A 15,039-nucleotide genomic window follows, 5' to 3' on the forward strand; every position below is an offset into this window, starting at 1 on the left:
ATATTGAGGACACGGTGTTAATAGATGATACATTTGTGGCGTTCGAGTGTGATGTTGAGGTGGCTGAGATTACCTTAGATAGTAAAATCCTGCCATCTGTGGTACAACCACCCGTTTTGGAGTTAAAACCTTTACCATCCCATTTGAAATATGATTATCTTGAGAGGGATGGAAAACTCCCTGTTATTATATCTGCATTGCTTATTGATGAGCAGGAAAAACAACTATTACAGGTTATCAGAGATCACAAGAAAGCGATAGGTTGGACTTTGGCAGATATTCCTCATATTAGCCCTTCATTTTGTATGCACAGAATACTTTTGGAGGAGATGCTAAACTTGTGAGACAACCTTAGAGAAGACTGAATCCTCAACTGATGGAGGTTGTCAAGAAAGAGGTAACCAAGTTGCTACAAGCAGGTATCATATATCCCATTTTTGACAGTACTTGGGTGAGCCTTGTACATGTGGTTCCCAAGAAATCTAGAATCACAGTGGTGAAGAATGCGAAGGATGAGTTAATTCCTACTCGTATTCAGAATAGTTGGAGGGTTTGTATTGACTGTAGGAGATTGAACCAAGTCACTCGAAAGGACCACTTTCCTTTGCCATTCATGGATCAGATGCAAGACCGTTTGGCAGATAAGTCACATTATTGTTTTCCAGATGGATTCTCAGGGTATTTTCAAATCTGTATAGCTCTGGAGGACCAACATAAGACTACCTTCACTTGTCCTTTTGGTACATATGCTTATCGGAAAATGCCATTTGGTTTATGCAATGCTCCTGGTACATTTCAACGATGTATGTTGAGTATTTTTACAGACTTATTGGAGCATTGTATTGAGGTTTTGATGGATGATTTCAATGTGTATGGTTCATCTTTCGATAATTGTTTAGCTAACCTTGCAAGAGTTTTGCAGGGATGTGAGGAAACTAACCTTGTCTTGAATTTTGAAAAGTTTCATTTTATGGTGGAACAAGGTATAGTTTTGGGTCATATTGTTTCACAATTGCCTTACCCCTCTTCTGTACGAGAGGTTCGATCTTTTCTTGGTCATGCAAGATTTTACAGAAGGTTTATACAGGACTTTAGCAAGACAGTTAATCCTCTCTCCAACTTACTTTAGAAGGATGTACCATTTGACTTTAGAGAGAAGTGCAAAGCCGCTTTTGATTCCTTGAAAAAGGCACTAAATACCACTCCCATCATCCAACCACCTAATTGGACATTGCCATTCGAGTTGATGTGTGATGCATCAAACTTTACAGTAGGAGCGGTACTTGCACAAAGAAATGGGAAGCAACCACATATGATATACTATGCTTCCCGAACATTGGACACTGCACAGACAAATTATACCACAAATGAGAAGAAATTACTAGTTGTTGTATTTGCCTTGGATAAATTTAGATCGTACATACTTGGATCCAAGGTAATTGTTTACACACATCATACTTCATTGAAATTCCTTCTACGCAACATAGTTTGATTACGAGGATAAACATAATTATAACAATAAAAATTCACGAATTTGGAACCTTTCGAGAAAATATACGAAACATTCAAGAATACTAAAAAGGCAATTGAAATGGTTGAAAATATACAAACATTCAATAATGGTTGTGCTCCCAAAGCAAGTATTCCAAGTGAATAATGCAACAACAACACAAAAAGGAACAATTACAACAACTAGGAGAATGGCATTATGCAGAGCTCCAAGAATAAAAGCACTAGCAATGAGTCCCATAATGAAAATCAGAATTATAGACCACAATATTGGCTTTGGGAAGTTCTTGCTAAAGTAATATTCGTCATCTAGGCTAATAATGGTCGTGGCTGGATTGCAAGTTATAGAGCTATGTGATTTCGTTGATCCTGTAAAAACGCAGCAGGGACTAGTGGTTTGGCCAAGTTAAAACGCAGTAGGGACATTCAACCTTTCAGTTGGGGCTGATCGAAACAGGTAAGTTTTTCAATCATTTCGATTGCATTTTTAGTATTCTTGAATGTTTCGTATATTTTCTCGAAATGTTCCAGATTTGTGAATTTTTATTTTTATAATTATGTTTATCCTCGTAATCCTTCTTCACGGTCTGCTTTCGTGATTTAAGGTTTGTATTAGATTAAATTTGGGGACTTTTTGTTTTTTCATTGGAAGGGCAGAGAAGGGAAAATGGGTTTCATAATGGAATTTACGGAAAACTTGGAATTGAAGTTGGTGGAAGACCCGAAAGAAAGAGATCGGAGGTTCAGGGAGCACGTTTATAGAGTGAAGGACAGGTGCGAGAAGACAAAAGAGATGTGGAGCTACCGCATGCAACCCTATGGTTTTTGGACATTCGAACGCCACAATTCTCAGCTTACATGGGATGCCCAAATTAGCCAAGTTCCTGGTAGGAGGGACCCTTATGATGATCTCATCCAACATTACTCTGCCCCACCTAAATGAGGTATTATTCTCGAAACCCTAATTTCCAAGTATGCATTTTTCAAATCTAAAAGCAAAAGTAAATTTTGTTTTAGTTTTTTTTTTAATATTCGTTTCCTTTTCTTTCGTTAAATTTTGTTGTCTCTTTGATTGTCGGTTACTGTATAGAGGTTATGTTAGTACTTCGAGCATGATGTTTTAACTGGTCTACATGCTATTATTAGTTATGAATGCATTATGTTTTTGGGGTGCATTTAGAGATTCACAGCTTTTTTAACCCTTTGGGTTGAGATTCTGGAGTTGGTTAGAAGGATAGTTGATGGGGAATCTATGCACTTGTCACTGCTATGGTCAAATTTGTTATATAACATGACAAACTTTGTCTTTAGTAACTGAAGTCTGAGGGGTAATGATTTTGTCTTGGTTTTAAATTAGTTCCTTATCGTCATCTCGGGGCAAGCTGAATGGCATGAATGAAATGACTTGGTCAGCATTCATAGCTCCGAGGCTCTTTTATTACATTTAAAAGTGAGTTTCTGATATTCCTTTAAAAAACCGAAGTCAGTGAGAGATATTATGATAAGCTATGTTGGCTTCAATGGGACTCTATTGAGCCTATTATTTTGGGAAATTTCAGAACCCTAAACTCGTGCTTCACCTTCAGGAACAAAATGAAGAGCTGGTGTCATGATGCATGTATTTTGCCGATATATAGCTAGATTAACTGTTGAGAAAGAAGACAAATGGAAAGGTAGAGATGTGGAGACATGCTTTGAGAACACGTAAATTTTGTGTAAGTAGATGTTAAACATAGTGTGTGAATGTATGTTAAGCAGAAGGGGCAGTGGTTTGACCTTATACTTAAAATGGGAGGCCATACCTTACGTCACATGATTGAAGTGGCTTGGAACCACAGTACTTCATAATGAGAAAATAGAGAGGAAGATAATAAGCCATACAACTCAAACGGTTGAGAGAAATGAGCGAGCGTTGTAAGCATTATTAGTGATAGAAAAGTGATAATCCTCTAAATTTACGTATTTTTTTGTGTTTAGAAGGTAATTTTAGTTTCCTTTAGATTCTAATTTTCTATAATTAGGTTAGTTTAACATTTTTTCTTTAATTTTAGAGTTTTGTTAAAATAGTGTTAATTTTGTGTTTTTAAATGACAAATAATAGTTTTAAATAAATAGTATTTTTTTTATAACAAAATAAAAATGTTTTGCTGTTATTTTTCTAATTTCTTTTCTTTTTGCAGATCAGCCCATATTCAAAGGGGCCAAAATCTAAAAGTGGGCTGATGATGTTGGGCTTGAATTGGGCTGAAGCAATGAACTGACTATTTTGAATTAAATAAAATAATGGGTGTTGCTCCCTCCACCTCCCCGTTTGCTTCCTCCACCTCCTCCTTCCTCTTTTACCTCTCACTCTATTTTTTTTTATTTCTATTTTATCCTTCAGTAAAAGTTTATTTTTAGGGTTAAATTTTTATAATTTCTACTCACTCCCGCACACAACCTATTTATTCTCTTTTATGTTCTACTTTATGCTCTCATTCTTATTCTTTCGTCGTGGGAATTTTTTCTCTTCTCTTTCTTTCATTGTTGTGGTGTGAGAGTGTGGTGAGTGGGAGATTGTTGAAAGGAATTGTTGTAGGAGTGACAAAGTTTAGTTTATGTGTTACTTGAAGGTGGTGGTGGACTCTATCAACGCTTTAACAAAACTATGTGAATAAGTGGCGAGGTACGTGACCCTAAATTAACCTGGAAAACTCTTAAACGGATATGAGCATCCGTCGACGGATGTCAATATCCGTTTAAGGTGAAACGAATGTCAAAAAAATTATTAATTTGAAATGTATATACAATTTATATTTGAGGTAAAATTAAATAAATAATAATTTAATAACTAAATTATAAAAAAAAATTCCACTAACAAATTAAAATAAAAACTAAATTTAAATAAATCTATATATACATTTTAAATAAAAAAATTAATAAACTAAAAATGAAAAAAAAAATAAAAACCACCCAGAGCCAAAACGGATGTCCCATATCCGTTTGGCCTTGAAACGGATGTGTGACATCCGTCGACGGATATGCGACATCCGTTCTGGCCTAAGCGGTTATCGTCTTCCTAAAGGCAGCACACAACAACAGCGAAACACCAGCAAATAACAACGAAACACTAGTGAAACCAAACATGCACACATTCAAAGTAGTAAATCTAAGATCTATGCATGCATACTAAAGACTACAAAACGAACAACACCTGGTAGGCGAACAAAGATATGCACCACGCAAAAGAGAACCACTACCATAACAACGAAACACCACCGCATCACGCACAGCAAAAATAGACACATCACTGCACCACACCACCGCACCGCACCACCACGGAGAGCAAAGGTAGAGTTTGGAGAGTTTGGATGAGAAGGCACCGAGAGTGTGACAGAGGTGGAAGAAGAAAACACAGATCTCAAAAGTTGGGCGAGTGGGGCTGTGAACAGAGATTAAAAGTGAAGTATGCAGGGGTGAGGGAGGTTAAAAAGTAAAAAGGTTAAAAAAGGTAAAGAAAAAGGTTATTTTTATAATTAATTTTTTTTTTTAGAAAGTTAGGAAGGTGGAGGGAGGAAACAGGGAGGTGGAGGGAGCAACATCCTAAAATAATTGGGTCAGTGTTGAAATGAATGAACAAAAACATAGCACCTTTGTTGAGATGGGCTGAAGTTTTCTTGGAGGATTAATGAAATGCAGTTTCATAATGTATTGAGGCAAAGCAGGAATTAGGCCACTGCTGAATTGGACAGCTGCTGCCACGCTGTTGGGCTATTGATGAGTTGAAGCCTGCTAGACTTTAGTGAACGGTGCGTTTTGGTTTTCTAAAGCTGCTGATAAGAGAGTGTTTCATCCTACACCTTCAACATATCATCCTACACCTCTAAAAATTCTATTTTTAACCTTCTGACATCTTGCACCTCCAACTTTTTAAGAAAAATTATTTTTAATTTTAATAAATAATTTTTTATTTTCATCTCTTTCCTATTTAAGATACTTTAATAAATATCATTTTATTTTATTATCTTTCTTATTAAAGACATTCTACACCACTTTAATAATAATATAATTTAATTTAAAATTTAAGTATTATTTAATCTAATTTTATATTTTAATAATTATTAATATATGATTTAAATTATAATAATAGTAATATTAAAAAATTAAAAATAAAAACAGTATAAAATTTGATATAATATATTCAAATATATTAAATTATATTAAAATATTAAAATAAATTAAATAATTATTAAATTTTAAATGAAAACAAAAATTTTTAAAATTTTGTTTATCAATATCAAAATGAGTTTTATCTTCTATTTAAAATTTAATCAATATTTAATTTAATTAAAAATTATAATATTATTTTATATTTTTATAATTTAATAATTGTTAAAATATGATTTATATTTTTATAATAGTTTTATTAAAAAATAAAAATAAGATAATCATGAAATAAAAATAATATTAAAAATCACATTTAATATATTTAAATATATTAAATTATATTAAAATATTAAATTAAATTAAATAATTATTAAAATTTAAGTAAAAAATAACATTTTAGAAACGGATATAGAAATCCGATATTATGATACGGGTATCCGATAAATAAATTTTTCGAAAATTTTGATTTTTATTTAAATTTTAATATAATTTAATATATTTAAATATATTAAATGTGATTTTTAATATTATTTTTATTTTTATTATTTTTATTTTATTTTAGTTATTGTTATTTTTATTTTTTAATAAAACTATTATAGAAATATAAATCATATTTTAATAATTATTAAAATATAAAAATATAATAAATAATGATATAATTTTTAATTAAATTAAATATTGATTAAATTTTAAATAAAAGCAAAACTGATTTTCGATAAGTTTTTGAAAATTTTTGTTTTTATTTAAAATTTAATAATTGTTTAATTTATTTTAATATAATTTAATATATTTGAATATATTAAGTCAAATTTTAAATTATTATTATTATTATTTTATTTTTATTTTTATTTTAATTATTTTATTTTTTATTTTTTTAATATAGTTATTATTATAATATAAATCATATTTTAATAATTATTAAAATATAAAATTATATTAAATAATATTTAAATTTTAATTAATTTAGAATTATTATTAAGGTGGTGTTCTTTAATAATAAGAAAGAGAAGAAAATAAAAAAAATATTTATTAAAATGTCTCTAATAAAAAAAGAAAAATGTTAAAAGTGAAATTTTTAGAAACATTGGAGATACAAAATATCAGAAAAGGTTAAAAATAAAATTTTTAGAAGTAGAAATGAAACATTAGAGGTGTAAGATGAAACACTCTTTTATCAGCCATGACAAGAAATGGGCCAGCGCTGTTGCAATGAATGGGGCTGAAGTTTTTTTTGTGAGTAAGTGAAACGCAACGTTTTGATGGCAAAAGTGAAGGGAGTCTCCTGTTTTACACTTCATTCGTGCAAAGGATCGATCAAAAGGTGGATTTTCCCAATTCACAAACCCTCGACTTAGGGTTCTTCAAGAGCAGAAGAAGAGAACCAGACGTGAGCCCCAATTCACAAACCCTTGACGTTGAAATTTTGGTCTGGTATAGTCCAATTAGCCTTTCCTTTGCTACCACGTCTCTTTATAGCTATGTGGTGCTTGATAATTATACATTGCTAATCCATTAAATCTTGATTTTGGAACTGATTTCAGTATTGAAAAAATGCAAGGAAAATTGACGTTGCTTTATTTCCTGAACTTTATCCACGTGTTATTTTGAAAACAAAAACTGACTTGTTTGGCTGCTTTAATTTATCTCTTGTGGTGATGTTTCTGTTGGTTTCTTCTTTTATTATGTTTCTATTGGTTTCTTCTTTTTTTTGTTTGCCAATTAGTATTGTTGTTGCCTTGTTTCTGTGCATTTACATTGGAAGCCCCAGGGCCTCTTCTAAAGCTAGACCCTAATTTTTTAGCCCACACCTTAGGGGCTTTTCCAAAGCCCCTGACCCCTGGAGCCCCATGAAGTGGGTTAAGATAGGAGTAGGGCTGGGTTATGCCCCAGATGAAAAAATTCGGTGCGTGATTTTCACTCCACTGCTTCTTCTTCTTCTTCTCCTCTTTGCACTTCTCTTTTTCTTTGTCGTCTTCCCTTTGGATCCCGCCGACAACCTCATCACCGCCGGCACGACTCCTCCATCGACCTCTTCCAATTTCTTCCTCTTCGAGTTTCTTCCTCTTCGATGCTATTCAGCAGATTGAGTTATCGCAGCCTATTCACGATTCATCGTCCTCTCATTCAACAACCACTCCTCAACACCGTTTGTTGCATTTTAATTTTCGCTTTTACTCCAAGGAAAAAGGTCCAGGCATTTGTCTTTTTTCTTTTGTTAATTCCCAGCATGTTTATTGTTCCTGGTTGATTGTTGCTTAGTACTGTTCAAAACTTTACGGAGTGTTTTGGAACTGTTTTACTTTTTCTTCTTTTTTTGGTTCGTGTTTTGAGGTTGTGTTTTAGAATCCTGTAACCAAGGTAAAAGATGATGGATGATGAAAGTGATTAGAACTGTTGCATAAATTGTGGTGCCGCCACTAGAGAATATAAACTTATTTGCAGCCTGTCCATAGATTAACATTGTTGGTTTTTCGAAATCTTTTTTCTCTACATAAATTTTGGTAAAAAAAAAGGCCATGGGCTGGCCCGGACCCATAGGGTTTTGGGAGTATTTAGCTTTTTTAATAAAGGGCTGTTTTGGTCCTGTGGACTTTTTTGGCCCCAACTCATGTGGGCTAGGGCCAAGTCCTATGATGGGACCTTATTTGACAGGTTTAGGTGTAGGCCAATGAACTTTGAAACATGTTCTCAAAAAATAGATTTAGTATATTTTAATCCAATTATTGAGTTCAAATTCTTAAGATAAAAATAAAGAAGGATTTCAGGTTATTTTATATTTAATCCAATTAGTTGCATGTAGGGATTATTATATTTTATACATCTATTTTGTTTTTATACTACCAATTTATTAGCAAAGAGACAATAAATAGATTTAGTATTCCATTTTTTCAATTCGAAATTGATACAAAAACTAGACATAGAACTCCAGATATTAATTGAAATTATTAAAGATATTCTAAAAAAATTATAGATTTCACTTTTGATTTCACAAGTCTAACCTATATGAAATACCCACAAATAATTTAAAAAGATACCTTTTGAAATACAAAGTATATGTATTATAAAATGTATTTTTCTCTTTCATATTTCGTGATTTAGGGTTGTATTAGATTAAATTTGGGGACTTTTTGTATTGGAAGGGCAGAGAAGAGAGGGAAAATGGGTTTCATCATGGAATTTGCGGAAAACTTGGTATTGAAGTTGATGGAAGACCCGAAGGAAAGAGATCGGAGGTTCAGGGAGCACGTTTATAGAGTGAAGGACAGGTGCGAGAAGACAAAAGAGATGTGGAGCTACCCCATGCGGCCCTATGGTTTCTGGACATTCGAACGCCACAATTCTCAGCTTGCATGGGATGCCCAAATTAGCCAAGTTCCTGGTAGGAGGGACCCTTATGATGATCTCCTCCAACATTACTCCGCCCCACCTAAATGAGGTATTATTCTCGAAAACCCTAATTTCCAAGTATGCAGTTTTCAAATCTAAAAGCAAAAGTAAATTTTGTTTTAGTTTTTACTTTTTTTTTAATATTCGTTTCCTTTTCTTTGGTTAAATTTTTTTGTCTCTTTGATTGTCGGTTACTGTATAGAGGTTATGTTAGTACTTCGAGGCTGATGTTTTAACCGGTCTACATGCTCTTATTAGTTATGAATGCATTATGTTTTTGGTGTGCATTTAGAGATTCCCAGCTTTTTTAACCCTTTGGGTTGAGATTCTGGAGTTGGTTAGGAGAGTTGATGGGGAATCTATGCACCTGTCACTGCTATGGTCCAATTTGTTATATAACATGACAAACTTTGTCTTTAGTAACTGAAGTCTGAGGGGTAATGATTTTGTCTTGGTTTTAAATTAGTTCCTTATCGTCATCTCGGGGCAAGCTGAATGGCATGAATGAAATGACTTGGTTGGCCTTTATAGCTCCGGGTCTCTTTTATTACATTTAAAAGTGAGTTTTTGATATTCCTTTAAAAAACCGAAGTCAGTGAGAGATATTATGATAAGCTATGTTTTCTTCAATGGGACTCTATTGAGCCTATTATTTTGGGCAATTTCAGAACCCCAAACACGTGCTTCACCTTCAGGAACAAAATGGAGAGCTGGTGTCGTGATGCATGTATTTTGCCGATATATAGCTAGATGGAGTGTTGAGAAAGAAGACGAATGGAAAGGTAGAGATGTGGAGACATGCTTTGAGAACACATAATTTTTTTGTAAGTAGATGTTAAACATAGTGTGTGAATGTATGTTAAGCAGAAGCGACACTGGTTTGACCTTATAGTTAAAATGGGAGGCCATACCTTACGTCACATGATTGAAGTGGCTTGGAACCACGGTACTTCATGATGAGAAAATAGAGAGGAAGATAATAAGCCATACAACTCAAACGGTTGAGAGAAATGAGCGAGCGCTGTAAGCATTATTAGTGATAGAAAAGTATCACTAGAGATTGAAGGAAAATTTTACTGCATAAATATAGGAATCGTTAAGTCATATAGTATTGAAGAGTAAACTGTTTATTTGGTCCCTATATTTGTAGGAAGTTGTCACATTAATTAAAAAGTAATGTGACTGAGGTGATGATACTAACATTAATATGGAGACAAGAATGATGGTAACTATATAAGTTTTAAGGACTAATATGATGGTGTCTTCCTCTTTCAAGGACCAAAGTAACCACTTACTTAGAACTGAATACTAAAGAGTAATAAGCAACAAGGAAATAAGCATGGTAGTGCAAATGTGAAAATATTATAATACATGAGTAGAAGCACTAGATAATAAATATAATTAGAAATGATTGCATTAGAGAGGGTGATGGAAACCTCTTCAAGCAACTTGATGAAGCCTCCGTGGAGATGAAGAAAGATGAGCGGAAGCCATGAATTGATGAAGGAAGATAGGCATGTAAAGTGGGTTTTGGGATGCTTTTGAAGGAGGTTAGGCCAACCTACAAGTAAAAGGGTTAAGAAGAGTCTTTGTAGAAGACAACCTAAGTGAACTTAGAAGAAGAGAGAATGCAATTTGGCATAATGTGTCTAGTGTTTATTTCCAAGTTCAAAAAATTACAAATGGTAGAGCATTCCTTTTATAGGTGAAGGAGTGACTCTAGAAAGGACTAAAGTTCATGAATCTAAAGAAGAATACATTGAACTAAAAAGGCTCTTGAATCTGCCAATGTCCAAGGGGGATGAGTGAGGCTTTCTACTTTGAATGAGACTAGATTCAAAGCATGGGAGCCTTCTCTCTCTTTTTAGAAGAACCTTAAGGCTTTAGCAAAGCCCATAAGAGGTGCTCTCCTTCTCCAAAGCCCAAATTAACGCAAGAAGCTCAAGAACTAGCCTAATTGACTACATCTTGGCAGTTCTGACCTTTGCCAACTGTTTGACACATAATTTTCTACACAGAATTCCAAATGAGCTGATTGTTTTTTTGTTGGAAACTAGACTCAAAGGGCTTTCATTCGACTATGGGCACATATTTTCTGGACCTGAGTTAGATCCGGTTAAATTTCCAAAATCTTCAACTTTTTCTAAGTTCCCTGGATGGGTAGGTCCTTGGCCCAAATACAACACCTAATGAAAGACATATGTACATTTTTACAAAGCTTAAGAGAATGGTAAAATCAAGCTTGAAACACCATCTTCCACAAGAGTAAAAGTCCTTGAAGTCCTTCTTTCTCCATTCTCCTAGCCCTGGTACAAGTTGTAGCTCCTTGGATGGATCTCCATCAAGCTCCTTAGATGGGTTTCCATCCCTCTTGAAAAACGATCTTTCCATAACTCCTAGTTGTTTATTTCCTCCAGGATCAAAGATGTACCTGCAATAACCATTAAACAGAAGATGAATGAGTTTTTGTCCCATGGTAGATGTATATCTAAAGTAAAGAACAAATGATTAAAGTCTTTTTGTATTTTCGAAATGATTTTCCTTTACAAAATTTAAAACTTCTGATTCACTAGAATGAGAGTCATATAGGCTTCCAATGTGTTGATCTTTCTAAACCATTATTCTTTTGTGAGGATATGCAGAAGAAATGTTCTCTCTTTCAAAGCACTTGAAGCACTGAACACCTCTTGTTTTAGTTTCTTTGGATTTTTTTTAAAAGTAATAAGACCTATTTTACAAGAAAGTTTTTGTCCACCTTGAGTTATTCGTAACTTGTTATGCAAAAATAACTCAGTGTGATTTTTCAAAAGCTATTCAGGAGTTAAAAACAATGGGGAGTGAAAGTGGAGTTAGATTTTCAAAAGTAAAGAAATGAGAATCATTAATGAAATGGTAAGAATTCAAAGATTGAAAAACTCTTTAAAACTCTTGACTAAATTATAATTGTGGGAGTAGGAGGTGCCTTGAGTAGCTTGGAAAACTCCCTTTAAAACTCTTGCTTGAATTATAATTGTGAGAGTAGGAGGTGCCTTGAGTAGCAATTCTTTTTTGAGTCGGATTTGTTCCCTCTCCTTCTCGCTTCTTTCAAGTTCTTCTTTCTCTTTCTTTTCTCTCTCTTTCTTTTCTCTCTTCTCTCTCCTCCCTTTCTCTTCTCTCATTTTCTTCCTTTTCTTTCTTTTCTCTCTCCTCCCTTTCTCTTCTAGCTTCCTCCTCTTTAACTATTTTAGCTTCTTCAATTCTAGTTCTTAGAATTTTTTTCTTCTCTAGCTATTAGAGGTTCTTTTTCTTTTGCCTTCCGAGCTAGTTGCATTTGTGATTTTCTACCATAAGGTGATGTGGCACTCTTCAGTCCAAGAAATAAATTTCCAAGCCCAGAAAAATGCTTTACAACAAAACCTAAAAACAAAAATTAGACCAAATGTATTCAAATTAATTAAAATCTGAATTATTGGCCCAATAAAACCCAATCAATGAAAATGCACTAACAATAGACAATTAAGCACGTATTAACAATTAAGATCGGTACACAAAGGCAAGAAAATAGGGAAAAATAATGGCTCATGACTCTTTGAAAGTGAAGGCCTTGAAGGAGAGAGAACTTTCCTATTTCTTGTTCTTCTCATTCTATTCAATTAACCCTTTTTTTTTCTTTCTCTTTTCAATTCTTGATTCCTAACAGATTTGGTGTACCATTTATTGTTGAAAAGGTGGTAAATCTTACCTTGGGTAGTAGGGTTTTGTGTAGAGAAGACTTGTAAATACCCTAATAAGCAGAGTGAATTAGATGAAGGGTAGTGCAATATTGGAGACAGAGGATAAATGGAACTTAAAACAAAAACACTATACGTCCCATTAAGAAAGTTTAGATTTAAATGGTTCATCATTAGATATGATTTAGATTTAGACATTATCCTGTAGGAAAAACACTTTTGTTGCCCCTTTAAATTTATTGCTCTTTGTTTGTGAATATTTTCTATTATAGTCTTTTGTTAGTGTGATTAGGTCCGTTCTCCTTTAGAATTGCAGTACCTACCATTGTGTTATGTAATCATATTTTGTATTCTCTATTAATGCAGTGTTGCTGACCTTGCCTCTAGCATTATTGGTGGAAAAGGATGAATTTTTTATAATTTTCGCTTTTAACATACTGGTTTGTGCTTTTTTATTCCTCTATTTTGAATAAAGGTTCCACCATATAACCATGGTTCTGGCAGGATTTTTTCCCTTGAGATTCTTGCATTATTTTGCAGTTCCTGGCTATATTTCTATTTAAACAATGTTTCATCTCTATTTAATGGTCTATTATGTCGTAATAGAATGCAGCTAAAGGTTAGGTTTGTAATGGGAGTGGATTGTCTAATTTTCTGGTGGCAATGTTACTACTTAGTTTGGAGCGTTTCGTGTAGTGCATTGATTTTTGGCATAATATTTTTTAGCCAAAAGGATATTTGTTGAGCTTTTATCTTCAACTCCTGAATCTTTATGTTTCCCCATGTTGACCTTGATAGAGTGTCCTGTTCACTGACTTCTTGGTATCAGCATTCCAGTTTCTTGTTCACTGACTTCGTGTCGTATCAACATTAAGAATGAATTATTCACTGGATAAAACCTCCCTTATCAAATAATGGCTTTCAACCAGTAAAACATAAAAAACAGACTCAACATATCTAGAATAATCTGAAATTATTGCATTGGAATAACTACAAAAGTTCAAAGGAAAAATTAGAAAACGAGCGTGGTCTTTGTATTCAGCCTATCCATAATATTTATTCCACAAGTTGAATAAATTATTATATGTGTGAATTTGGCTCAATTTGGGCTTCATTTACCTTTCCTGCGTTTTCCTGTCATTGATCTACTTGTGCTTTATCGTCCCTTTTCCTTGGTTGATCTTCATCATTCCCTCCTTCTTTAAGTGATTTTGTCCACAAATTTAAAGAGGATTGAACAATGATAAGTGTTATTTTCAAGTCTCTAGGGCTTCGCATTGTGAGCTAAAAATAAGATTATGCAAATCACATAGAGGAAACAATGCAGTGAACATTTTATTAAGCTCAAAAGGTAAACTAGTTGAAAAAGAAATACCTATCTTGTTAGGTTTCCAACAAAACAAAGGTAGCTATTTTCCAGCACATAAAGCAATGGTTACAATCAGGGAATAATCAGCATTTAAATTTGGTTCAAGAACAGGGAATGATGATGTTCTATTTTATTTATTTAAATTTGGTGCAGGCAATTACCTCTACCAGGATTTTTATTTTTATTTATTTTTTTGGCTAAAATATCTGTAATATTTCTTTCTTTGGAAATTTTAGGTGTGGTTGCCCTAATGAACGCAATAGGCTCATTGATTTTTTCTAAAATATTTTGATATTTTGTAATCAATTATATATGTATTTCTGAGACTAGTTTTGACATTGACTGTGATGAATTTATTCAGTATTTGTATATACAATAATAATGTGAAGAACAAGAAACAAATAAACACTTAAACATGATAGACAGTTAATTTGTCATGTTGTCTACAAGTAAAATACTAAATAAAAATAAGATACATCGCTTTTAAAAATTAGAGAACAAGATAAATATATAAATGCATGTAATGAGTTATGGTGCCCTTAAAATCTCTATCACTAATTTGGTATATAAAGTTAAGTTTTAATTATATTGTACATCTATTTATTTATTAGAGTCAATCCCACTTTATCTCTTCTAAAACCAGTGCTTCATGAGTTTAGAGGAATAAAATTAAATAATGCCAATTGTTAATAAAAAATTAAAAAAAAAAACTAAATTTTGATAAATTCATGATTTATTATGAATATACAATATAAGTAATGTTTTGCTTTTGTTTTGCTTTTGTTTCCTCATTAAACCGCGCAGTGTATGTATTATGTATTTCACATTATTTACATTATTATTTAAGTTTAATCAATCTTCGTCAAAATATAAAGAAATATTAAATTCTAAGATATCATATAAAATAAAATAATGTAT

General features: G+C 32.8%; 1 protein-coding gene and 1 long non-coding RNA gene across 2 annotated transcripts; both read left to right on the forward strand.

Moving 5' to 3' along the window:
* The first annotated feature begins 7,522 nt into the window (after positions 1-7,522).
* On the forward strand, positions 7,523-9,092 carry LOC108338356 (uncharacterized). The gene is made up of 2 exons (XM_052880106.1): positions 7,523-7,843; positions 8,755-9,092. The coding sequence occupies exons 1-2, from the start codon at positions 7,724-7,726 to the stop codon at positions 9,088-9,090; spliced, it is 456 nt and encodes a 151-aa protein (XP_052736066.1). The 5' UTR covers positions 7,523-7,723; the 3' UTR covers positions 9,091-9,092.
* Positions 9,093-9,097: 5 nt separating this feature from the next.
* LOC128197718 (uncharacterized) lies at positions 9,098-13,441 on the forward strand. The gene is made up of 3 exons (XR_008250402.1): positions 9,098-9,601; positions 9,711-9,824; positions 13,119-13,441. It is a non-coding gene; the product is annotated as an uncharacterized LOC128197718 (long non-coding RNA).
* The last annotated feature ends 1,598 nt before the right edge of the window (positions 13,442-15,039 follow it).

The sequence above is a fragment of the Vigna angularis genome, chromosome 7 (assembly GCF_016808095.1).
Source record: "Vigna angularis cultivar LongXiaoDou No.4 chromosome 7, ASM1680809v1, whole genome shotgun sequence".
In the NCBI taxonomy this organism is placed as follows: Eukaryota; Viridiplantae; Streptophyta; class Magnoliopsida; order Fabales; family Fabaceae; genus Vigna; species Vigna angularis.

Bases quoted from the DNA above. Each gene is read 5' to 3' on its own strand.
- LOC108338356 (XM_052880106.1), top strand. From the start codon at position 7,724: ATGCTATTCAGCAGATTGAGTTATCGCAGCCTATTCACGATTCATCGT. The intron at 7,844-8,754 runs GTCCAGGCATTT...TTCGTGATTTAG, and splicing joins CTTTTACTCCAAGGAAAAAG to GGTTGTATTAGATTAAATTT.